Raw genomic sequence first — 26,534 nt, forward strand, 5'->3', positions numbered from 1 at the left:
CTTCTGGGGTTCTCGTTCCCACTCTCGCCATCCCAGGCCCACTGCTGGGACCTGCCCCACTTACCTATTTTTGTGAAGTAAATCACCCCAAAGTATAATAGTTTTTTCAACAGCTATTGTTAATCTAGCTTATAGTTCTGGGCTCAGCTGGGTGGTTCTCCTGCCCTTGACTGGATTCTGCAGGTCCATCCAAGGCTCTCTGTCTCTAGGATTTGGCAGCCATCAGCTGAGTCTCCCGGGAGCTCCCTGAGCCCCAGGTTTATTACAGGACCTTGTGAGACCCGAGAGTGGAATCTTCTGACACCCCTTGAGTCCAGGGCTCAGCACTAGAACACTGTCACCTTTGCTGCATTCTGATGGACAAAGCAAGGTGTGAGGCCAGCAAACATGAGCTGGTGCACTTCATCTCCTGATGGGAGGTCGCACTTCCAGGAGGTCTAGGCTGAGCCATCCTGGAGCTGGGTGGGACCATCCTGTAGTCCAGATGAAAATAAAGAATAGCGTTCAAGGTCCTCCACTGTGTAATGGTGTCAGCTGAAGGTCTACTCCATGTTCCCACTTCCTTCCTAGGGTGTACAGCCAGCTCATGCTGTATCTCTTGGGTACTCTCCTCTTCAGCACAGTCGACGATGGACATGACACTCCACAGGTATCTCTGCAGCCTGCCAGTTCCTTAAGGTGCGTCAGGAGGAGGTGTCAGCCGTCCCAGGTCAGTCACTGCTACCCCCTGCAAGGCCCTGCCTGTGCTCCCAGGTGGCAGGTCCAGGAGGCAGCACCTAGGGCAGTAAGACTGTACCATGACCTGGGCCCTTGCTTCTTGCTCATTTGCCCTCAGCAAGAAAAGAACTGGTCCTCACAGGGGTGCTGTGAATTATGAGCTTGGATTCTTATGGAAGGGAGAAAGTTGAAGCTGAAAGCTGGCTAGTCTCTTCCTTGTGCCCTGCCCCATTTTAAATTGCAATGTACACACACACACACACACACACACACACACACACACACACACACAGCCTTGGAATCTTGTAGTTCTGAAAACCCTTGGCTCCTAACGGACCTGTTTCACACCTGCTCTGAGCTGCGCTGATCCAAAGCTAGGAGTTCAGATCTTCTTCCAGGTCTCTCACTTGGGTGCAGGGTCCCAAGGATTTGGGCCATCCTCAGCTGCTTTCTCAGGCCACAGGCAGGCAGCTGGATGGGAAATGGGGCCACTGGATTGGAACCGGTGCCCATATGGGATCCTGGTGCTTTCAAGGTGAGGACTTTAGCTGCTAGGCTACCACCCACCCACCCACCCACACACACACACCCTGGGACAAGCTCTGTGCACACACACACACACACACACACACACACACACACACACACACACACACACACACACTGGGACAAGCTCTGTGTGCATGCCATGATGCAGGCTTTAGGATTGTCATCCTGATGACTGGGTTAATGGTAAAGCATAGGCCAGAGGATGCTGTAGAATCGCTCCTGCCTCCCAGTGGTCAAAAACAGGTATCTACTCAGGTGTGACTGTGGGGCCTACAAAGCTGCTAAAGAGTCAAGCTCTCCGAACTGCAGGGATTTAGGCAATGAACGAAGGTTGGAAGAGCATGGCTGCGCTCTGTCTCTGAAGAAGAGGAAGAAGAGGCCAGCAGTTCTGAGGCCAGCAGTCCAGTCACAGGGTCTGTGATGGCGCTAGGAGAGAATTTATTCTAGACCTTTCCCTACTTCCGGCAACCTGCAGACATCCTTGGTTAATGCCCGTTTCATCCTGTTCTCTGTCCTCTGCAGGTGCCTGTGTCTAAATGTCCCTGCTACAGCACACTGGGTACCCTGGGTAGGGGCTCATGCTCATGACATTAACTCACTTAACTCTGCAAAAACCCTCTCTCCAAACAAGGTCCCGTAATAGAGTCAGAAGTTCACGCCTTCTTGGCAGAACACAACTGAACCCTAACATCCTTATTATCAGTGTAACCGGGGAGTAACAAAATCCATGGCTCCTGAAGCGCCTTCTGTAAGTTGACAAAGACAAAAGGACAATTCTCCGATAGGTGAGACAAGCAGAAACAGGACCCCACGGGTGGTCTTTGGGATGTATTCCTTTCTGGATGAGGGTTCCCTCTTGCTCCTTCTGGCTCCAACCACAGGCAATCCAAACATGATGACATCTTAGAGGACGGGAGGTGTCTGAATTGCTTGCGGACTTTTGCTTTGCTCGGGTCACTGCCCTGTCATAAACCTTCCAAGGTTTTCATATTGTGCTTGTCATGTGTCAACACCCCAGCCTTGAGGGTAAGTCATCACAATCTGTTCTGTGAGGGCCAGGGAAGCCCTCCCGCACGAGGGCCAGGGAAGTCCTCCCGCACGAGGGCCAGGGAAGTCCTCCCGCACGAGGGCCAGGGAAGCCCTCCCGCACGAGGGCCAGGGAAGTCCTCCTGTACGCAGGGCTGTTTGATGGGTTCTGTGAACCCTGGCCATGCAGTCTAGGGTGCCAGGCTGAGCACTAGGAGCCCTGAGCTGAGACAAGCTCTGGTCTTATGGTGTTCTTGCGAGTGTTGACTGTGCTGTATTGAATAATAGTTCTCAGGTAAGAGTGATTTTGTGCCTCGGGGAAGAACTGCACGGAGAAGCTTGCATATAGGGCACCACGTGGCCCCAAAGTCTACAGCATGGAGGTAAAGAACCGTAATCAATGAGGAGGTACACGTGTGAAAACAGCGCAGTGTCAGCACTGGTGTGCGTGGGTGGGTGGAGCTTTCACTTCACATGATTGAAGAATGAGACACATTCGGTGACTATTCGTGCAACTGTGAGTTGCGTTTCCCTAGTCATTTGCAAGACATGAGTGTACGTAGCGCCTGCATGGGGAGTGGAGCGTCTGTCCAATCAATGACATGGTTAAGCACGGCCTTTACAGCACGTGGAAAACCATCTTCCAAAACGAGAGACAGGAAAGGGAAGGGGCATTGGTGGCCTTCGTGTTTCCATCAGAACAAAAAGTGGCCCTCCTGAGGTCAGTTTGAACCAGCACATGTTCTTGTGGCAAAGAGCTGGTCAGTTCCTCGAAAGGCCACGCAGTTCTAGTGGGCCCAGGGGAACTGAGAACGCACGTCCACACCCAGCCTTGTCTGTGAACGCTCTGGGCCACATTTCTCACTGCTGCCAGAGGGAGAAGCGCCCCGAGCCCGGCCACTACAGCTAAGGTCACGCCCGCGGCCGTGTGAGGCACCGTGGCTCTGACTCATCCAACACAGGTGAACGAGGGACTCCAGCAGACAGGATTTCATCTAAACCAAGGTCAGGGTGGACAGGTTGGTAGAGGCAGACCACACTTTGACGTTCAATCTGAGGCTGGACTGACAGAGCAAATGTCTGTAGTGATGAATAAGATGCTCTGAAAACAGACTGTGCTGATGGCTGCAGTTTTCTGAATGTTCCACGGACTGCCAAACTGTAGACTTGCATGGTACATAAACCAAATCTTCATAAAGCTGTCACAGAAAATCAAGCTGTGCTGCTTAGCACACCTAGAGGCCACCCTAATGCCATCGCACCCGTCAGATATGTGAGGGCAGAGCCCCTGGGGGCCATCCCGAGGCTCCTTAAGCCAAGGACAGACCCGAAGGCCAGCGTCCAGGGGCTGCTGCCAGGAACCAGAGCTGAAGGGGAACTACCAGCAGCTGCGTTGTCAGAGACTAGAAGGGGAGTGTTTCCTAGAATTAAAGAAAGGTGGAAGCGACAGACTTCCAGAGGAACTTACCAAGGTTACACACAATGCAACATCTTCCCATATTAGTAATACTGGCACCACCACCATTCACCCCACCACCTGATGTTCCTAAAAATGTTAATAGCCTTTCCAGGAGCAAACGGCTATAGTTAAGCCACAGCGCCCTCTGGTGTCTGCAAGTGGACGACTTGAGTGACCAGGAGTAAGGTCTGTCCACTTGGTTGGAAGACCAACTCTGCCCCCAGCAGGGAACAGAGGACAACTGAAAGTGGGTGCGATGTGCCCCCGTTTGCAGTTCTGGCTCCTGAGGCACAGCACCTTCGGTGTCTGTCACAGCACAGAGGGCAGAGTCCAGCACAAGCTCACGGCTCTGTGCCAGTCCTGCAAGTGCAGGGGCTGGGAGGAGGGCAACTCCCTCGGGGTAAAGGGAACTGCGCCAAGGGCCCAAGTTGAGAGCACATGTGGTGTAGATGCCACAGTAATTCTGCAAGCCCTCCTGTGGCACCAGCTCCAATGCCCTATGGGGTGTGTGTCTGACACACCCACAGCAGTGTGTCCTAGGCACTAGCGTGCAGATTTAGGACAAGCCATGGTCTCCTGGGCTCACGGTGCCCTGGGGATGATGGGAGAGGAAGGAGGGAAGCTCGGCTCCTGAGGTGAGTGAGTCAGACAGTCCCAGCTTCCCCAGGGTTGGGGTTAGGTCTTGCTGACCTCTTGGAACTATTCTGCACTCCCTTCCCCGTTCTGAGCCTCCGGGACCATATCTTCATGGAGAGACTGATAATGCCCTACCCACACAGTGCCAGGAAGTGGGCTCTCATAGTGAGACCCAGTGGGAGTTTACCCAGCGTCCCCTGCATGGCAGGTTCTCTCATAGCAAGAGGGCACTCTTACATCACAATCACTCCACATCACGCAGCTGGGGACTTTGGGGCAATGGCTAAGACACTGCTTGGGATGCCCATGCTTTCGATCCAAGTGCCTGGCTTCCAGCTCCAGCTTCCCACTAATGCACACGCTGGGAGGCCACAGGTGGTGGCCAAATACTTCACATCCATGCATGTGGGAGACCCAGAATGAGTTCTGGACTTTGGCTTGGCCCAGCCCTGGCTGTTGCAGGCACTTGGAGGGGTGAACTACTGAATTTAAAAAAAACTCTCTTTCTGCCTGCTGTGTGGTTCTTTCAAACAGATTAAAATGACTAAATAAAATATAAGCCACAGACACTGAAAATCATGATGTGGTTAGCATTCTTGTCTTCCACTAATCACTCTTGCTCATATCCTGAGCCCAAACATGCCAAGGACATTGGAAAGAAACACTGTCAATTCCCTGGAAGGTTCTGGAAGCCCAAGGGTGGAGCCCCCATGCCCTCCACCCTTCCCTCAGACACCCCATCTCCATCGCCCTCTCCTTCATCTGAAGGGACCCAGTAGGAAGGCGAGCCCTGGTAACCCTGACCACATTGCTACAAAGGGATCCCTCATGGATTTGCTCCAGCATGGCAACAGGACTCTACTGTGGGCCTGGGATGCTGACTGCTCTCAGGCCCTCAAGGAACCGCCCTCCAGAGAAACCTCTACCGCTGCTGCTGTCGGAGTCACAACTGAATGTGGGATTTTGGATACTTTCACCCTTCCTGTGTTCTCCTCTCCCCCACCCAGCTCACCTCACCCCACCACACACCTGTGCTGAGGTCCACAGGCGCCAGCCACCCTCTACACTCCCATGCTCTCTCAGGTACCTGACCACCAAGGGTCAGTGTCAAGCTTGCTCTCTCAGCTTCATATCCCAGAGCTCAGGGCCTGCCTCTGAGCAGTCTGCATGCTCCTCCCCAGCCTGAAGTATGTTGTCGCCAGGACCCTGACCAGGGAGCCCCCTACAGAGGTGACAGTGCTGTGAAAGCTCTCCTGGGAGCTACCTGGGCACCTTGTCGGCCACTGCCAAGCCTGGGGGTGGAGAGAGGTGTTGATAGTGATGGAATTGGGACAAGGACCAACGCCAGGGAATGAGGGGAAGGGAGGGAAGAAGGGGTGGTGGCTCCTGGTGTGGGACTAAAGCCCAGAGCTGCTTGCTAGGAAGGGCTGAGAAACTGAGAGAGGGCAGTGCCCAATGGGACACAGGAGCAGGCCTGAGGGGCAGCTGACTGTGGGTGGAAAGTTTTCAGATGGGCAGGGCTTCAAGGATAGAGTTTGGCCTACATCTCTGGGAGAGAATGGAGGCATCCAGCTGGGGAAGGGCTTCAAGGGCCCAGGAAAGAGGTGGCCAGGACATGGGCTGCTATAGAAACTACAGGAGTATGGAAGGGAGGGAGAGCTGAGGGCACAGCCAGCCTGCTGTCCTGTTCTCCATGGCTCACTCAGCCTCCCACAGATGCACCTGCCCTGGCCTCATTGTGACCCCTCCCGCTGCAGGTCCAGGGCTCTGATCCAGGTCTGTTTACTCAGCTGCATACAGGGACAGAATAGTCCTTCAATAACTGTGCTCTGAGTAAGACAATGAGGAAGGAACTGTCTACACTAGGCTGGCTTAGGGGGAGGTCTAACTGCAGCCCAAGGCAAGAGCCATCAGAGGCCACCACAGCTGGCATCTGGCAGAGGCTCGGATGCCAATCTGGCCCTGTCCGCCTCCCACCCCACCATGGCTCCAGCCTCACCCAGAAGGCCTGCAAGGTCTCACCCACACCCACAACAAGGTCCTGGGCTCAATGGAGAAAGTGAGATGACTGGGCAGGGCTGGTCAACAACTGAGATAGGAGCTGCCTGTGGCCCTTGGGCCCCCCAGACCCTTACACCAGCACACCAGGCATGAGAATTTGCTGCCCCGACCCCCTGAGGAACAGGCTTGGCCTGACCTTGCTGCGGAGACAAGAGCAGCGGGAGCAGAAGGCTCATTCATTGAGCACGCAACGGCCTGCACTGGGCAGGGGCCAAGGCGATTGAACTAACAACACTTTATTTATCTCAACATTTCCACTGTACAGTGCACAGCCTGGGCTGTGAACTCCTAGAGCGGAAAGGGTAAGTCCAGGCATTTCCCAGGCTAGAACTCTCTTGACCACGCCTTAGACAAAGGCAAGAAGCGGGTCAAATCCAATTGGTGTAGGCTGGCACGCAGCAGGTGCTCTGTGATTGGATGGAATGACAGAAAGAGGCAGGGTCTCTGGGCACCCCCCTACTCCAGGCCCTTCTTCCTGGCGGCTTGAGGCTCCAGCAGCTGGATGGGTCCCAGGACGACGTCGACCTTTTCCTGGTAAGAACTCACAGCTCTTTTGGATCGTACCACGCAGCCCTGGTAGCACCGTGAGGAGTAGTCGTAGGCCCTGCATACCACCATCTTACAGCGCAGGTAAACAGACGGGAAGCGGTTCAGGAAGTGGAAGGAACGGAACCTGAAGCGCACGATGTGGGGTGACGGCACAGAGTAGGTTTGGTAGGTTTCATCCCTCACGCACCTGCAATGGAAGAAGAGTGGCCGTTGGCTCTCTGCGAGGTCCTTCCTGTGTGGGTCACTCAGGGGCTCCAGGTGAGGGGGCCCTGGGCACACCCCGGTTGTACAACAGATCAGTGCCCTCTATGGGGTAGACTCTGAAAGCCACAAATGCCTCCAGCGTTCCCAGGTGGACAAGCACAGTTGGGTCAGGGTGATCCCACAATGACTGGGTGCTCAAGGACCTGGTGAGTCTGGGAGGCAGCCAGGACTAATGCCAAGAGACTGGAGTGGTGAGATGACTTTGCCTCTCTTCCTGGTCTCTGGGCTCCTTTGGTTGCTCTTGTGTCCCAGCATCTTCTTCCAGGCTCCTCTCTGCTGAGCCACCCCAGCCTGCACTTCCCACACGGCCGGCTGAACTCCTCCTCCCCTCTGGCCCCTCACTGTAGTGGGCGAGATAGCACCCACCCACCTGTGCTCACTGTGGTGGGCGAGATAGCACCCACCTGTGCTCACTAGGGTGGGATTTCCCGTGGTGTGACAGAAGGGGCAGGGAGAGTGCTGCCTAGGGGGCTGCTGTGACCTGGACCAACTCCATGGTCAGTGTGGGACCAGCTTCCACCAAGCCTGTCCACTGAACCAGCACACATTCGATCAGTGCTTACCAAAATGCTACTTTATGATGGCAGTGGTGTTCCAGCTAGATGCAGAGATAATGACCTAGAACCCTTTACTCTATCACCATAACTTCTTCTGGGAGACAGCAGCTACTGAGATGCTGGGTCTATAGCATAAAGCCAAGAAATGCCAGGCACCCTGGCCAGGAGCTACAGAATGGGGAAAAGACTCATACACCCTGGCGTCCCAGGGACCCTTCAAGTCCAACCACCTCACCCGAGGGCTGCTCCAAGGAGGGCAGCCCAGGCTGGGCCCCATCAGAGCCCCACCTCAACACCACTGGTCTGCTCTCTGCCCCCTCGGGTCCAGTAGGAACCAGAGATCATGAGACTGCATTCCTGGGCAATGAAGGTCATAAGACCTCCTGCGGTGCACACTCTGTGCCCAGACAGCATTCTCTGTACCCTTGCTGCAGTGTACACTCTGCCCAGCACCTCATCTTGTGCTCCAGTGCCCTCATGGTGTGGGCACCCCTAGTGCCTGCTGATGGGTGAGGGAACTGGCCCAGAGGGGTAACGCAGTGAGACTTGGATTTTCTACCCTGGTTTCTTCCTTCATTTGAGTCCTTTTAACTCTAAAGCTAGGTTATGATCACTTGGAGTATAATTCAGCTTAAGTTACTAACTCAATTTGCTGGATGAACACAGATTAGGGGTCCAATTCTCCAGCTACCATTCATTCCATGTGTTTGCTGGAGAGGACCCACAGACCACACTGCCCTGCTAATCGGCAACATGGTCCCAGGACCTAGAAAGTTTCTCAAAAAGCAAGTCACAGGAAGGGGATACGCGCAGCAGGCGAGCTAGCTAAGCTTGAACATTTGGAACTTCAGTGAACCCCATGCTGCAGTTCTCAGGGGAAGGGTTAGCTGGGAAGGAAAGACAGCTCTTACCCACTCCGGATTAGGTCGTACGTCACGGATGAGAAGTTGTAGGTTGGTGATGCCTCACATGTGTCCACAAATAAGGACAGGGAGGCATCCGGATGGATGACTTGCGCCTGCAGGTAGAGATTCTGGTCCAGGTCCACATAGTAGGGGTGACTGTTCACGGGGTACTGGAAGGAGGAGGACGTGTAGAAGGAGACGTTCATGTTGAAGTTGCCATACTGGATCTCCTGGAGCTCGACGGTGTCATTGGTGATGTACATGCTGTTCACCCAGGTGTCCTGCAGCATCTTGCAGCTCATGTGGATGTGCAGGTCCTTCTTCCTCTTGATGATCCCACTGGAAACAACTGCACTGAGGAAGTTGGAGTAGATGATGGTGTCGTTGTCCACCTGGGAGAGGCCAGTGGGAGAGTGGGGTCAGGCAAACATCACTCACTAAGGGAACCTCATTGCCGATCAGGATAGCACAAGAGGACGTGGACCCCACCAGACCCCAAGACCCTCCTGCAACCACACAGGGTGGGATGATCCGTGGTTGCTAGGACCCAGCTGGGTGTATGGCTTAAGAGCTTCTCCTTCCCCTCTCCCCTGTGCCCTCTACCAGGGAATGGGACCAGTATGGGCCAGCTGGAGGAACTTTTATGGAAAATGGGTGTTCTATATGGCCGTGGACCTGCCACTTGATGCACTGACTTTCATTCTGCACTAACAGTCTTTCTGGCTGGCTACATCCTCATTGTTGTTAGGGATTCTAGGAGAGACATTCCCACACATGTGTGTATAGGGGTGGGGGGCAGGGATGGAGGATTCGGTAGTCACTGTTTGTTGCTTTGATTGTGACTGATTGGTAGCTGTGGCAACTCAGCATCTGAAGCCACCAGAGCCGGAAGCCATGGAGATCCACAGTTGTACCTGCAGTAGGTCTTGATGCCGGGATGGGGCCTTCCCCAGCTTATGTGGCCACACAGAAGCAATTCCCGCACATTCCCGTGTCCATTGCAGTGGAACCATTTGCTACTGGACTTTTCGCCAAGCAGCCAATTCTTGGCCCCCTCTCCTTCCAATGTGTCCATCACCACTTGAGAGTGGCCTTCCAAGGCTGCAGGACTGAGCTCCTGCCTCACCATAAGGCTAAGCATGATGCGACCAGCAGTGTCACTGGTATCTCAAAGAGTTCAGGGAGTGAACAAAGCTACAGGGGCGAGGGCCTGGCAGAAGGACTACACAGAATGGAGGACAAGCCTGGAATAATCCTGCTGGAGAAAGGATGCAGATGGACAAGGTCCCCCGAAGCAACAAGACTCCAAAGAGGGGTGTCAGCTGGGACACAGTTAGAATCATCCCCCTCCCAGATGCTACGATGCCCAGAAGCAAACTTCTCCCAGCCAGGCAATGTACAAGTCCAGCATACACTGATGCTTGTGTCGGATGGGTGATGAAATAGCATCACAAGAAACAAAAGTCCTGGGCCCGGCACAGTAGCCAGTGGCTAAGGTCCTTGCTTTGCATGTGCTAGGATCCCATATGGGTGCGAGTTCTAATCCCGGCAGCCCCGCTCCCCATTCAGCTCCTTGCTTGTGGCCTGGGAAGGCAGTCAAGGATGGCCCAAAGCCTTGGGACCCTGCACCCACAGGACTCTGGCTTCAGATCAGTGCAGCTCCAGCCACTGCAGCCACTTGGGGAGTAAGTGAATCAATGGATGGGAGATCTTCCTCTCTGTCTTCCTCTTTGTATATCTGACTTTCCAATAAAATAAAACAAATATTTTTTAAAGTCCTAAAGGACATTATGATTAAAGAGACAGAGAAAGAAGAAGAAAGAAAGAAAGAGAGAGAGAAAAAAGAAAAAGGAAAAAGGAAAAGAAAGAAAAAGAAAAAAGGAAAAGAAAAATAAAGCAAAAGAGAAGCCTGGCATGCTAGTTATGAACACTGCCAAGGGCAGAGCTGCATTCCTCGCTGTCTGGGTGAGTGAACCAAGGCTCCTTCTGAGGCTGGCACCTGGTCAACCCAAACACAACTATTCCTCAGGATGGAATGTGTTGGGGGAGGGAGCGAGCTTCTGCAGCTTCCTGCACTTGCAGAGCTCTGAGAGTGTCCTTTCCCAAAACTTGAGAAAAGTGAAACCTCTACAGGAGACGCAAGGTGGCCTCGGTGCTCCTGACTACCACCCTCATCTCTCTGACCATCAGCTTCCCAGGCTGGACCGGGGCCCCGGGTCAAGGTCAGCCCGGCCTCCTGGGGTGTGCAACAGCCTACGCAGAGGGCCAAGGTCTGGGGAGGAACTCTGGTGGTGGACTCAACAGTTTCCTTGTCCTTGGAGGAGCAGTTCTGCTTCTGGCTCTGAACTCTAAGAAATGTTTTCGGCTTTATAAACCAAGTAACTTTCATCACCTTCTTACTCTTTACAAGTCAAGTTCAAGTGCCTTCAGTTAGAGTCTGTACAAGAACAAGGACATTCTCTGCTGTGTTTTGTGGTCAAGCTCAAGCTCAATTCTGACTCTGTTCCAAGCCGTGAGCATGCAATGCAATTCCCGTCTTAACCAGAGCAATTCTGGTTCTGGATGAATGCTTGTTCCCAGGCACCTGCAGGCTGGGTTGCAGGGAATCTTGCAGGGGCTGACCCACACAGGCTGGGCCTGGGGTCCCTGTCCTTCTCAGGAAAGCTCACTCTCCTATCCTGGCTTTGCAGTTTGTGAATATGTGGTCTTGGGCAGGTGGCTCACCTTTCCAAGCTTGCGTTTGTTTGTAATAAAAAGGGAACAGATCTATGCAAAGACTTGCAGAGACCCAAGAGTGTCAGCTCAGTGCTGGCACAGCTGTTAGCTGCTGCTCACACCATTATGAAGTCTGAGGCTCTGGCCCAGGAGCACTCAGAGTTGCAGAAATGAGTGAAACACTGGCCCTGCTCCTCAAGATGCTTCCTTTGGTGGGCAATGTGGGTGTTCACATAAGCAGAGAAAGGAGACCACAGTGCATGCTGCCCACGTCCAGTGAAGGCAGAGGAGGCAGGACAGCTGCATGGTTTGGCTGTTCCCCGCACCAGGGTCACTCAGATGTCAGTGACCATAGGACACATGAGTGGAACAGGGAGCAACATGATCCCAGACTGACTCCCATTGATTCAGTTCATGATCAGCCAGCAAATGGAAGATCTCTCAATCTCTATCTCGCTCTGCCCACCCCCCATCTCCCACCCATCTCTCTCTCACTTTCAAAATAAACAAATGAATCTTAAAAACAAATCCACCCAGACAGTTGGTCACCCGAGGTGGTGACAGTTCACAGTGGTCAGTGCACAGGACGATTTACCATGCTCCCCAAAAACTTAAACCTGAGGACCTTCCCTGTGCACTGGCCTCCTCCAGGGCTGAGCAACATGCTTGCACAGACGTATTCATGTCAAAGTTACAAACGATGGCTTAGTGGTGCTCCTCTCCTCACCTTCCCTAATGACGAAGCAGAAACGCTTCAAACTCCACAGATTCAGAACTACACCAGGGGCTGTTTATGCCTTCACTGATGCGGGGGGCAGCCTGTGAGTGTCCTCACTGCTGGACCCAGCCAGATGAGTTCAGTCTGCTCAGCTTCCTTCTGCTCCCTCCTATTGAAATGCCACATCACGGTGTCCAAGACTTGTATCCTGATGACACCAGCATCGTAACTTGAACCCCAGAGGCCTGGGCCACTGTAAGGAAGTCTGGCAGCTAGGAAACAGAGTAGGAAGACCCTGGCTTACCTGCTTGATGGTGCCACAACCAGTGTAGGGAATCGTGAAGATGACCTGGCTTGCCGTGATCTCACGCCGACACTGGTAGCTCACGTTCTGGGCAGCTATGTTAAGGTCCCAGGCAGAGTAACCCAGGGATTGGAGGTAGGATATGCTCACGCTGGCTTGCATGTGATTGTTCAGACAAAGCAGGCCTGATGGACAAGAGCAGAAAGTGTATTTAGTGCCCCCAAGCCATGCAAATCCTGCTGGGAGCTCCTCCCACCTAAAGATGCTTGCATGAAGATGGCTGAATGGGATGACCAGCAGGTGGGATGGATGCAGAGGCTCTACCTTGCTGCCACTCTGCCACCATAGCTCAGGGCAGCCCCAGCCTCATGCAAGCCCAGCTGGGGAACACATGGAGTTTCTCTGATGTAGATGTTAAATAATGGGAATGCTTCGACAAGGTAATGTTTATTAGTAAAATACAGGAACTCTGTCACAAATTATGAAAGAGGTCATGAAATAAGGTCACCTAGCTATGGGGCATGTCAGTTCCTCAAATCCTGACTATGTGAGAGTTTGGATGTCACCCTGCCCAGCCCTTGATTGATCTATGCTCAGTCCACATGACAGCTCAAACAGTGCCCATGGCATCTGCTGGGAGAGGTTGAGGAGTCTGCCCTGCCTGCCTTCAGATAGAAGCCAAGCATCTTGGGTCTCAGGACATGGCCAGTGTCCGTATTCTGCAAAGTCCACAGGGCTTCAAGCCAGTTGGTCAACTCTGCCTGTGACAGTATTCTAATTAGTTGACAAGAGCACCGTCCTGTGTTGTCTATTGGTTCTTTGCTGACCACACTGAGGCTGAGGTACTGTCCGTCAGCTGGTCCTTGACCCCTCCCTGTGCAGCCAGTGAACGAGGGCACACTGTTCCAGGTCCCTTTCAGCAGGTGATCCAACATGGCTACTCTACTTTCTTATTCCCCAGCCTCAAGCAGACCAAGCATCAGGACACTCAAAGACATCGCCACTGTGACCCATGCCTCCCCTCGGGGGACTCACTGGTGCTTTCATTAGAGCGGGTGGAGTAAAACTCCACCTGGAACCCTCTCCTGGTGACACTGCCATCGCTGATGAAACGAATGGACAGGAAGTTTGAGGATGAGGTGAAGGAGCCCCGGACCCCGTCGCAAACACGAGCGATGAGAGGGGAACTGCGGTGGGGGCCATCAAAGACTTCGATGTAATCATGCCTACAGCCGCTTTCCAGCCTGCAAAACAGAACATGCAGTCTTGGCTTCATGCAACCAAACTCTTCCCATAGAGTTTCATCAAGTGTTAGTCCTTGTATTATAATCCCAAGGAAATCAAAAGAGCATGTCCTTTGTGAAACTCCCCAGGTGGACAACTAAGACAGAGACTTCTAGGGCCACTGCAAACACAAACCAAGAGAAGAGATGGTTTTGTTCAGCAATGAAATCATGGCACCACCCACCTCACTCCTTGTCCAGGCCACTAGAAAACCCAGGAGTCTCTGTGGTCAGCGTGGCCACCGGCCCATTTTGCTTTTGGTGATGTTTCCCTTACTTAGAGTGATGATTTCCACTTGTAACTAGAGGAGGAGAAGCCTGACCCCATCAGTAGCCATCCTCTCCCATCCATGGGCATCCTCTGCTTGATCAGAAATCACCCCAGTGATGGAAGCAGGTCATCCAGACAGCTGCCCCTCCCACCTCTTCCGCTTTGCAGGGGAAGGTGCATGGTCCCCGAGGTAAGCTGCTCTGCACTTGCGCACTTACTGGACATCGCTGAAGGTCACAGTCACTTGGTAGTTGTTTGGAACCTCAATATCCCACACACATCTAGCATTGTTTGGATAGTTCCCAGGATAGAAGGGGCTGGAAAAGCGCCCTGAGGATTGGGACAGGAGGCCTCCACAGGAATAACCTGCTGTCAGGACAAAACAGATGTTACTTAGCTCACAACAATGGCAATTCCCAAGGCACAAGACCAGTCAGGGGTGGCCTGGACCTGGACCACCCACAGAGGGTCAGGGACGCTGTGTGTACAGGAGCAAGTTCTTGTCAGTCTGGCCACCCGTCTACATCACCAGTGATACAGAGGGACAACAACGAGGTCCCCTGATATCTCTGCCACGGACTTAGCTCTCAGAACTTACTATGTGAGGTGGGCTGAGAGTATAAGAAGAAATTGCTTGCAAAGAAAAGATCAGAGTTAGTTTCCTTGCATTCTCAACACCAGTGAAGGAGAGATGGCAGGAGCTCCCAGGTCAAGGATGTTCGGTTGTAAGGATGCATGCTCACAGGGGCAGTGACAGGAACTGAACGAACAGGGTCAGCTGTGGACACACCCAGGACAGAGTTCTCTGCAGACATCACAGTATCCCAACAAGTCCATTTGGCCCTTTTTGGTGACACATTCATGGAACTGTCAAGATCTGGCTGGTCCCTTGCCATATGGTGCTTAATTCCCTGTGTTCCCACACCTGTAATTCCTAAAGTCCATGATCTCAGACCTAAGAACAAGGTCATGTGGGATAAAAGGGCTCCTATCCTGGACATGTGATGGGGACCTTCCTAAGGACCTGCACAGGATCCCATTGAACAACGTGTCCAACCTCAAAGACTCATCTTTCAGAGACCCATCCTCCCACCCACAAAACCACCAACAATGTCAATGAGAGCACAATGGCAGACTCATCCTGTCCTTCATAGCCATACAGAAATGGGGGAGTACTCACTTCTCGTGGTAGAATCTATGATGACAGTAGGCGATGCTGACGTAAAGGCAACAGGGAGAAAACAAGAATTAGATTAAAAGGGAACAGCCAAGATCTACAGCTCTCTGAATCAGGTTGGTATATCAACAGCAGAACCTCCATAAGTACTGCTCATTCCTCTGGTGTCTGTTAGCAGCCTGAGCTCAAGGTTCAACCATGGCACAAAGGGCCTGCTGGATGCAATGACCCCACCAATCTTTGCCATTTGCAACATTCTCTACCCAGACATAACAACTCTGCATGCTCTGTTTGTTCATTATGTACTGACTGATCCTAGGAAAATCATCACAGAAAACCATTACATATGTCACCAGTCAGAGAGGGGAGGGTAGCATCAACTTACTGTTCAACAAAAGATGCCAAATATCCCTTCCCTTCTTCTGTCACCTGTCACTATCTGCCACCTGTAGCATTTGAGTCTGGAAGAGTAGGAGAATTGTAGAGAAGGACAGGGCATACTCACTTGGTGGAGATGTTGTCGTGCTTGGGGGACCTGTCACATAAAGAAGAACATGAGACATTAGCATGCAGCTGTCCACCTGGGAAACATGCTGTATGAGTCTGCCTCATTCACCTTCACCAATGATTGCCCTCATGCCCCACTACACAGGTGCCCCACGTGCTCACTCCAGTCCTTTCATCTCAAAGGCATCTTTGCCTTGCACATGCCCGCCACAGCTGGCACTTCAGTGCTGCCTCCACCCATATGTCCTCCATTGCAATGATATCATCACCTTTGCAGGGACACCCAGAGGACGAGCAGGAAGCTGCTCAAGACAACAGCCTCGTTCTGGGCCAGCCTACGTTCCATGTGGACCCTAGAGAAACACTAGGTCATTGGGCTCCATCACGGACCCTGTCTCTCTCCCAGGGCACCTCCTCCTACCTGTCATCCCTGCATCCTTTCCCACTCCCCTCTCCCAGTTCCCAGGAATCCTAAGGGCATGATGGACATGGGCAGCTTTCCTCTGTGGGGCTGCAGTAGCAGCCAGGGTGGGAGCCACCAAAGGAGATGAGATACTGCCAGAGCACAGCACCCATGGGGCTAGACCCCAACAAGGAGGCTGGGACAAAGCTGGTACTACATGCAGAACTCCTCCATAACCGGAGAGCTTAGCACATCCCTGGTGAACAAGTTAACTCCAAGAAAATGTTAGCCTCAGCACTGGACACAGTGCACCAGCTGACCTGACTGTGCTTCCAATCTACACAATCCAACACTGATATCGTGGTATGTGGTCGTGGGCCAAACCCAGAACCACAAGAATCACGAGGTGTGGACCAAGGACGGCAGTGAGAATGTGGCCAGCAAATGGTGCACTGAGAGTAGTTAGTTACATGGATTCTCACGTTCATGGGCCATGACGGAACCACTTCACAGACAGGCAGTCAACAACGAGGGACCCACCTGAGCAGATAACACCTGCATCCTCCCCGTGTCCGCAGTTGTGGATGAGCCAGCCATTGTGCCCGCAGTCCCATAGGTACGACTCCTGCCCTGAGCAGGACACGTCATCCAGCACAATTGGTCCTGTGCCCTGGCCGAAGCGGGCATTTCCAGGGGCAGACATAGCATAGCCACAGCCCAGCTGCCTGCAGACCACGTTGCCATCATAGATGTCCCAGCTGTCATCACACACGGTGCCCCAGGAGCCCTGGTACAGGACCTCCACACGACCTTGGCACTGGTCCCCTCCATTCACCAGCCTCAGGGCCAAATCAGTCTCTACAGGGAACACAGACAGGTCTCATTGGAAGCTGTTTGCCAACAACAAGTTGAGCCTCTATGATTCATGAATGGCCAAACCACTTCCCAGGAGTCAGGTCCCTCATGCAGGGCAACATCCACACAGACAGACACACAGAAAGTCACTTCCTGCTTCTCCGCCACACTGGAGACTCCTGCTCACAAGGAGTGCAACACTGAGGTTCCATGGAGACCACGTTGCCCTCCATCTCTCTGAGCCCACAACGTTCTCTTCTCACCTACAACACCTTAGCCATCCACCCACTGTCAGTGTGCTACCTGGCTCATGGAACCTACGGCCCACCCAACATCCTCACAGGAGACAAGGGCAGTGGAGGAGCCACCCACAGGAGACTCCCTGCCCTCCTCCAGACATGCCCTCGGCCTCTTCTCCAAGCAGACAGCGCCCTGAACATCTGAGCGTATTTGAAGGGGCAAAAGACAGAGAAATCATGCCTGAACTAACGCTGACTCCAACAGAGGGTCAGAGGGTGTGCACCACAATCAGCAAGGTCATGTCCACCTTCAATACCAAAAGGCCAATGCCCACTGACATTTCTCTCAGCTTGCAAGAGTTATCGATGACCAGGGAACCAGATTAGGTGATGCAGAATAAGGTGAGAAAGTCAGAAAAGCCAGAAGAGATGGATCACTTAAAGGCCACACAATGCACATGACCCAGCCAACACAGGCAATGGCATAGCTGGGCAGAGACCAGGTAAACTCCAGGGGCACACCCCGCAGAGCAGCAATCCCACAGGCAGACAGGGTGCAGAGTTCTGCAGGTGGAGGGCACATTCAGGTGCACTGAGGACCTCCTAGGGTCACAAGGACAAACCAACCACCAGAGCAAGAAGGCATTGGGAAGCAGCCAGAGACTCCTTACGGCCTTAGAGTGAGTGGAGAGCCCTCCAGTGGAGCTACTCAACACCCACCTCACAGCCACCATCTGTCTGTCTAAGGGCTTCTAGAAACAGCTTCCATGCATACAATCAGCTGGCACAGTGACATCATCACACACAGGGGCCCTGATGCAGGACCTGCCCTGGGCCCTGAACCCACTCACATCCACTCACGACTCTCACTTCCACACTTGATATGTCCACTGGAGGAAAACAAAGGACACATCACCATTCCTGTCTTGAAGTGAAGGTTTCAAGCACATTGTGTTCATCAGGACATTACTGGTATCCAACCTGTTATGCCCTGTCACCCTTTGATACTTGTCCACATCTCTCTTCATTCTGGCGACAGGAGCAAGGACACCACGTCCTCCCAGGTCAGGATGCTAGGCTAGTGAAAGCACACATGATCTTGAGGCTGTGACAGGAGCTGGATCGGCAGGAACAGCCATGTGCACACCCAGCACAGAGCTCTGTACACACATCACAGCACCTGTGCACTCTGACTATAGGAGGAACCGTGGGGACAGCCGTAGGGGACTGTCCAGGTCTGGCAGAGTCCCAGGTCAGCCTTGGCAAATCACAGCCTGTTCCCTATTCCTGTAAGCCCTTAATCCACAGCCTCATAGGCAAGAAAAAGCCCACGTGTGATCACTGAGGTTTCCCATCCTGGACCTGTGATGGGGACCTTGCCTGAGCACCTGCACAGGTTCACACTGAACAAGGTCACCAGCCTCAAGGACCTGTCTTCAGAGGCCCATGCTCTCACCCACCCAAAGAGCAGCAATGTGAATGAGGGCCCACTGGGGGCCTCATCCTGTCATCAGCAAGCCTGGCATTCCTTCATGTTGACACAGTGATTCCTGGCAAGGCGGGACACTCACCTGTTGTGGTAAAATGTGTGGATGTTGTCGTGGAAGGCCACGTTGCTGTAAAGGCAACAGGGAGAAAGGTAAGAGTTAGAGCTGAAGGCAAAGAGCCAAGATGGATCTCTCTGGATCAGGCAGATGTCTCAACAGTGGTTCCTTAGCAGGTCCTGCCCCTTCCTCCCGGTGTCTGTTAGCAGTCTGAGCTCACAAGTATGGCCATGGCATTGGACATAGCCTCTGCTGGACACTCCTAGGTCCTCAAGTCCTGGATATTTAGAATATTCTCTGCCATGACATCACATCTTGTCTGAACTTTCCAAAATACTTGTACACTGATATCCCATAGAACACTACCGACCAACACACTAGGGATCAAAGTATTGGGAAATGCCTGAGTTAATGTTAGGAAGAGTGACATTGAGTGATGGCTCACCACAGGATGCCAAATATCCCTTCCCTTCTTCTGTCACCTGTCACTATCTGCCACTTGTAGAATCATATGAGGCCTTGCAGTATTTGAGTCTGAAAGAGTAGGAGAATTGTAGAGAAGGACAGGGCATACTCACTTGGTGGAGATGTTGTCGTGGTTGGGGGACCTGTCACATAAAGAAGAACATGAGACATTAGCATGCAGCTGTCCACCTGGGAAACATGCTGTACGAGTCTGCCTCATTCACCTTCACCAATGATTGCCCTCATGCCCCACTACACAGGTGCCCCACATGCTCACTCCAGTCCTTTCATCTCAAAGGCATCTTTGCCTTGCACATGCCCGCCACAGCTGGCACTTCAGTGCTGCCTCCACCCATATGTCCTCCATTGCAATGATATCATCACCTTTGCAGGGACACCCAGGGGACGAGCAGGAAGCTGCTCAAGACAACAGCCTCGTTCTGGGCCAGCCTACGTTCCATGTGGACCCTAGAGAAACACTAGGTCATGGGGCTCCATCACGGACCCTGTCTCTCTCCCAGGGCACCTCCTCCTACCTGTCATCCCTGCATCCTTTCCCACTCCCCTCTCCCAGTTCCCAGGAATCCTAAGGGCATGATGGACATGGCAGCTTTCCTCTGTGGGGCTGCAGTAGCAGCCAGGGTGGGAGCCACCAAAGGAGATGAGATACTGCCAGAGCACAGCACCCATGGGGCTAGACCCCAACAAGGAGGCTGGGACAAAGCTGGTACTACATGCAGAACTCCTCCATAACCGGAGAGCTTAGCACATCCCTGGTGAACAAGTTAACTCCAAGAAAATGTTAGCCTCAGCACTGGACACAGTGCACCAGCTGACCTGACTGTGCTTCCAATCTACACAATCCAACACTGATATCGTGGTATGTGGTCGTGGGCCAAACCCAGAACCACAAGAATCACGAGGTGTGGACCAAGGACGGCAGTGAGAATGTGGCCAGCAAATGGTGCACTGAGAGTAGTTAGTTACATGGATTCTCACGTTCATGGGCCATGACGGAACCACTTCACAGACAGGCAGTCAACAACGAGGGACCCACCTGAGCAGATAACACCTGCATCCTCCCCGTGTCCGCAGTTGTGGATGAGCCAGCCATTGTGCCCGCAGTCCCATAGGTACGACTCCTGCCCTGAGCAGGACACGTCATCCAGCACAATTGGTCCTGTGCCCTGGCCAAAGCGGGCGTTTCCAGGGGCAGACATAGCATAGCCACAGCCCAGCTGCCTGCAGACCACGTTGCCATCATAGATGTCCCAGCTGTCATCACACACGGTGCCCCAGGAGCCCTGGTACAGGACCTCCACACGACCTTGGCACTGGTCCCCTCCATTCACCAGCCTCAGGGCCAAATCAGTCTCTACAGGGAACACAGACAGGTCTCATTGGAAGCTGTTTGCCAACAACAAGTTGAGCCTCTATGATTCATGAATGGCCAAACCACTTCCCAGGAGTCAGGTCCCTCATGCAAGGCAACATCCACACAGACAGACAGACAGACAGAAAGTCACTTCCTGCTTCTCCGCCACACTGGAGACTCCTGTTCACAAGGAGTGCAACGTTGAAGTTCCATGGAGACCACGTTGCCCTCCATCTCTCTGAGCCCACAACGTTCTCTTCTCACCTACAACACCTTAGCCATCCACCCACTGTCAGTGTGCTACCTGGCTCATAGAACCTACTGCCCACCCAACATCCTCACAGGAGACAAGGGCAGTGGACGAGCCACCCACAGGAGACTCCCTGCCCTCCTCCAGACATGCCCTCGGCCTCTTCTCCAAGCAGACAGCGCCCTGAACATCTGAGCGTATTTGAAGGGGCAAAAGACAGAGAAATCATGCCTGAACTAACGCTGACTCCAACAGAGGGTCAGAGGGTGTGCACCACAATCAGCAAGGTCATGTCCACCTTCAATACCAAAAGGCCAATGCCCACTGACATTTCTCTCAGCTTGCAAGAGTTGTCGATGATCAGGAAACCAGATTAGGTGATGCAGAATAAGGTGAGAAAGTCAGAAAAGCCAGAAGAGATGGATCACTTAAAGGCCACACAATGCACATGACCCAGCCAACACAGGCAATGGCATAGCTGGGCAGAGACCAGGTAAACTCCAGGGGCACACCCCGCAGAGCAGCAATCCCACAGGCAGACAGGGTGCAGAGTTCTGCAGGTGGAGGGCACATTCAGGTGCACTGAGGACCTCCTAGGGTCACAAGGACAAACCAACCACCAGAGCAAGAAGGCACTGGGAAGCAGCCAGAGACTCCTTACGGCCTTAGAGTGAGTGGAGAGCCCTCCAGTGGAGCTACTCAACACCCACCTCACAGCCACCATCTGTCTGTCTAAGGGCTTCTAGAAACAGCTTCCATGCATACAATCAGCTGGCACAGTGACATCATCACACACAGGGGCCCTGATGCAGGACCTGCCCTGGGCCCTGAACCCACTCACATCCACTCACGACTCTCACTTCCACACTTGATATGTCCACTGGAGGAAAACAAAGGACACATCACCATTCCTGTCTTGAAGTGAAGGTCTCAAGCACATTGTGTTCATCAGCACATTACTGGTATCCAACCTGTTATGCCCTGTCACCCTTTGATACTTGTCCACATCTCTCTTCATTCCGGCGACAGGAGCAAGGACACCACGTCCTCCCAGGTCAGGATGCTAGGCTAGTGAAAGCACACATGATCTTGAGGCTGTGACAGGAGCTGGATCGGCAGGAACAGCCATGTGCACACCCAGCACAGAGCTCTGTACACACATCACAGCACCTGTGCACTCTGACTATGGGAGGAACCGTGGGGACAGCCGTAGGGGACTGTCCAGGTCTGGCAGAGTCCCAGGTCAGCCTTGGCAAATCACAGCCTGTTCCCTATTCCTGTAAGCCCTCAATCCACAGCCTCATAGGCAAGAGAAAGCCCACGTGTGATCACTGAGGTTTCCCATCCTGGACCTGTGATGGGGACCTTGCCTGAGCACCTGCACAGGTTCACACTGAACAAGGTCACCAGCCTCAAGGACCTGTCTTCAGAGGCCCATGCTCTCACCCACCCAAAGAGCAGCAATGTGAATGAGGGCCCACTGGGGGCCTCATCCTGTCATCAGCAAGCCTGGCATTCCTTCATGTTGACACAGTGATTCCTGGCAAGGCGGGACACTCACCTGTTGTGGTAAAAACTGTGGATGTTGTCGTGGAAGGCCACGTTGCTGTAAAGGCAACAGGGAGAAAGGTAAGAGTTAGAGCTGAAGCCAAAGAGCCAAGATGGATCTCTCTGGATCAGGCAGATGTCTCAACAGTGGTTCCTTCGCAGGTCCTGCCCCTCCTCTCCATGTCTGTTAGCAGCCTGAGCTCACAAGTATGGCCATGGCATTGGACATAGCCTCTGCTGGACACTCCTAGGTCCTCAAGTCCTGGATATTTAGAATATTCTCTGCCATGACATCACATCTTGTCTGCACTTTCCAAAATACTTATACATTGATATCCCATAGAACACTACCGACCAACACACTAGGGATCAAAGTATTGGGAAATGCCTGAGTTAATGTTAGGATGAGTGACATCGAATGATGGCTCACCACAGGATGCCAAATATCCCTTCCCTTCTTCTGTCACCTGTCACTATCTGCCACTTGTAGTATCCTATTAGACTTGCAGCGTTTGAGTCTGAAAGAATAGGAGAATTGTAGAGAAGGACAGGGCATACTCACTTGGTGGAGTTGTGGTCGTGGGCAAGGAAGCTGTGACAAAGAGAAGAACATGAGACATTAGCATGCAGCTGTCACCTGGGATACATGCTGTGTGAGTCCTGCCTCATTCACCTTCACCAATGATGGCCTCATGTCCTACTACACAGGTGCCCCACGTGCTCACTCCAGTCCTTTCATCTCAATGGCATCTTTGCCTTGCACATGCGCACCACAGCTGGCACTTCAGTGCTGCCTCCACCCATATGTCCTCCATTGCAATGATATCATCGCCTTTGCAGGGACACCCAGGGGACCTGCACACACCCAGGGGACGAGCAGGAAGCTGCCCAAGACAACAGCCTCTTTCTGGGCAGCCTGTGGTCCACGTGGAGCTTCGAGAAACACTAGTTAACTCAGTCATAAGCTCTGTCTGTCTCTCAGGGCATCTCCTGCCTGCCCTCCCTTTGTCCTTTCCCACTCCCTTCTCCCAGTTCCCAGGAATCCTAAGGGCATGATGGACATGGGCAGCTTTCCTCTGTGGGGCTGCAGTAGCACCCAGAATAGGAGCCACCAAGGGATAGAGATACTGCAGAGCACAGCACCCATGGGGCTAGACCCCAACAGGATGCTCTCACCCATGGGTGGCGAAGTACTGCTGAGGGTTAACAACAATAATGAAAAATTCTCTGTTCCTTTTCCGTCCAGGAGGACCCAGAAAGACTCTACACTCCCACAACTTCCTATGGAATGCAGCCACTACCAAACACTGGACATAAGATGATTACACCAGTGTCACATAGGGAGGCTGATGTGGCTTCTAAGGTCGGTTGCCACTAGTCATGTTGGCAAAAACACGACAGCTTAGTGGAATCACCAATGGAAATTGGCTTCCCTTGGCAAGGTCTGCCACAATGGGTCTTAGTTGAGATCCCCAAATGAAGTGGTAGGAACAAGTTAAGGGGTTCCAATCGGGGCAAATCCCAAGAGAAGCTAGAGGCCCACCTGAGCAGACAACACCTGCGTCTTCCCCGTGTCCGCAGTTGTGGGACAGCCAGCCACGGTGTTTGCAGTCCCATAGGTACGACTCCTGCCCTGAGCAGGACACGTCATCCAGCACAATTGGTCCTGTGCCCTGGCCAAAGCGGGCGTTTCCAGGGGCAGACACAGCATAGCCACAGCCCAGCTGCCTGCAGACCACGTTGCCATCGTTGATGTCCCAGCTGTCATCACACACGGTGCCCCAGGAGCCCTGGTACAGGACCTCCACACGACCTTGGCACTGGTCCTCTCCATTCACCAGCCTCAGGGCCAAATCAGTCTCTACAGGGAACACAGACAGGTCTCATTGAGGCTGTTTGCCAACAACAAGTTGAGCCTCTATCATTCGTGAATGGCCAAACCACTTCCCAGGAGTCAGGTCCCTCATGCAAGGCAACATCCACACAGACAGACACACAGAAAGTCACTTCCTGCTTTTCCGCCACACTGGAGACTCCTGCTCACAAGGAGTGCAACGTTGAAGTTCCATGGAGACCACGTTGCCCCTCCATCTCTCTGAGCCCACAACGTTCTCTTCTCACCTACAACACCTTAGCCATCCACCCACTGTCAGTGTGCTACCTGGCTCATCGCAACTATTGCCCACCCAACATCCTCACAGGAGACAAGGGCAGTGGACGAGCCACCCACAGGAGACTCCCTGCCCTCCTCCAGACATGCCCTCAGCCTCTTCTCCAAGCAGACAGCGCCCTGAACATCTGAGCGTATTTGAAGGGGCAAAAGACAGAGAAATCATGCCTGAACTAACGCTGACTCCAACAGAGGGTCAGAGGGTGTGCACCACAATCAGCAAGGTCATGTCCACCTTCAATACCAAAAGGCCAATGCCCACTGACATTTCTCTCAGCTTGCAAGAGTTATCGATGACCAGGGAACCAGATTAGGTGATGCAGAATAAGGTGAGAAAGTCAGAAAAGCCAGAAGAGATGGATCACTTAAAGGCCACACAATGCACATGACCCAGCCAACACAGGCAATGGCATAGCTGGGCAGAGACCAGGTAAACTCCAGGGGCACACCCCGCAGAGCAGCAATCCCACAGGCAGACAGGGTGCAGAGTTCTGCAGGTGGAGGGCACATTCAGGTGCACTGAGGACCTCCTAGGGTCACAAGGACAAACCAACCACCAGAGCAAGAAGGCATTGGGAAGCAGCCAGAGACTCCTTACGGCCTTAGAGTGAGTGGAGAGCCCTCCAGTGGAGCTACTCAACACCCACCTCACAGCCACCATCTGTCTGTCTAAGGGCTTCTAGAAACAGCTTCCATGCATACAATCAGCTGGCACAGTGACATCATCACACACAGGGGCCCTGATGCAGGACCTGCCCTGGGCCCTGAACCCACTCACATCCACTCACGACTCTCACTTCCACACTTGATATGTCCACTGGAGGAAAACAAAGGACACATCACCATTCCTGTCTTGAAGTGAAGGTCTCAAGCACATTGTGTTCATCAGGACATTACTGGTATCCAACCTGTTATGCCCTGTCACCCTTTGATACTTGTCCACATCTCTCTTCATTCCGGCGACAGGAGCAAGGACACCACGTCCTCCCAGGTCAGGATGCTAGGCTAGTGAAAGCACACATGATCTTGAGGCTGTGACAGGAGCTGGATCGGCAGGAACAGCCATGTGCACACCCAGCACAGAGCTCTGTACACACATCACAGCACCTGTGCACTCTGACTATGGGAGGAACCGTGGGGACAGCCGTAGGGGACTGTCCAGGTCTGGCAGAGTCCCAGGTCAGCCTTGGCAAATCACAGCCTGTTCCCTATTCCTGTAAGCCCTCAATCCACAGCCTCATAGGTAAGAAAAAGCCCACGTGTGATCACTGAGGTTTCCCATCCTGGACCTGTGATGGGGACCTTGCCTGAGCACCTGCACAGGTTCACACTGAACAAGGTCACCAGCCTCAAGGACCTGTCTTCAGAGGCCCATGCTCTCACCCACCCAAAGAGCAGCAATGTGAATGAGGGCCCACTGGGGGCCTCATCCTGTCATCAGCAAGCCTCGCGTTCCTTCATGTTGACACAGTGAGTCCTGGCAAGGCGGGACACTCACCTGTCGTGGTAAAATCTGGGGCCGTGGAAGGCCACGTTGCTGTAAAGGCAACAGGGAGAAAGGTAAGAGTTAGAGCTGAAGCCAAAGAGCCAAGATGGATCTCTCTGGATCAGGCAGATGTCTCAACAGTGGTTCCTTAGCAGGTCCTGCCCCTTCCTCTCCATGTCTGTTAGCAGCCTGAGCTCACAAGTATGGCCATGGCATTGGACATAGCCTGTGCTGGACACGCCTAGGTCCTCAAGTCCTGGATATTTAGAATATTCTCTCCTCAGGCTATTGCCTTTGCTGTCCTTCCTTCCATGTCTACTATCCCATGAATTGCATATTTCCACACTCATACTATGGAACAAACTTTGGGTACTGTTGCAAGTCACATAGGAAAGGTACATTAAACTGACTGGTTAGAACAAGTTCTGAAATATCCCTTCCACCTTTTCTTCCCCTGGCACTATGGCACCTCAAAGTCATGTGTTGATCTGCAATATCTGA

General features: G+C 53.0%; 1 protein-coding gene across 1 annotated transcript in view; it reads right to left on the reverse strand.

The window, feature by feature from the left end:
• LOC121164355 (deleted in malignant brain tumors 1 protein-like) overlaps window positions 1-26,534 on the reverse strand; it is a 142,194-nt gene that overhangs the window by 109,861 nt on the left and 5,799 nt on the right. The window contains exons 5-12 of the mRNA XM_040992484.1: window positions 26,046-26,084; window positions 23,921-24,238; window positions 20,262-20,579; window positions 16,642-16,959; window positions 12,545-12,555; window positions 12,138-12,157; window positions 8,808-8,836; window positions 7,642-7,670 (exon numbers count right to left, since the gene is read on the reverse strand). Coding sequence (XP_040848418.1) covers window positions 7,642-7,670; window positions 8,808-8,836; window positions 12,138-12,157; window positions 12,545-12,555; window positions 16,642-16,959; window positions 20,262-20,579; window positions 23,921-24,238; window positions 26,046-26,084 — 1,082 coding nt within the window. The remainder of the gene's footprint in view (window positions 1-7,641; window positions 7,671-8,807; window positions 8,837-12,137; window positions 12,158-12,544; window positions 12,556-16,641; window positions 16,960-20,261; window positions 20,580-23,920; window positions 24,239-26,045; window positions 26,085-26,534) is intronic.

This window comes from Ochotona curzoniae, unplaced genomic scaffold (genome assembly GCF_017591425.1).
Source record: "Ochotona curzoniae isolate NIBS_2020 unplaced genomic scaffold, NIBS_Ocur_1.0 contig_66, whole genome shotgun sequence".
NCBI classification, from domain to species: Eukaryota; Metazoa; Chordata; class Mammalia; order Lagomorpha; family Ochotonidae; genus Ochotona; species Ochotona curzoniae.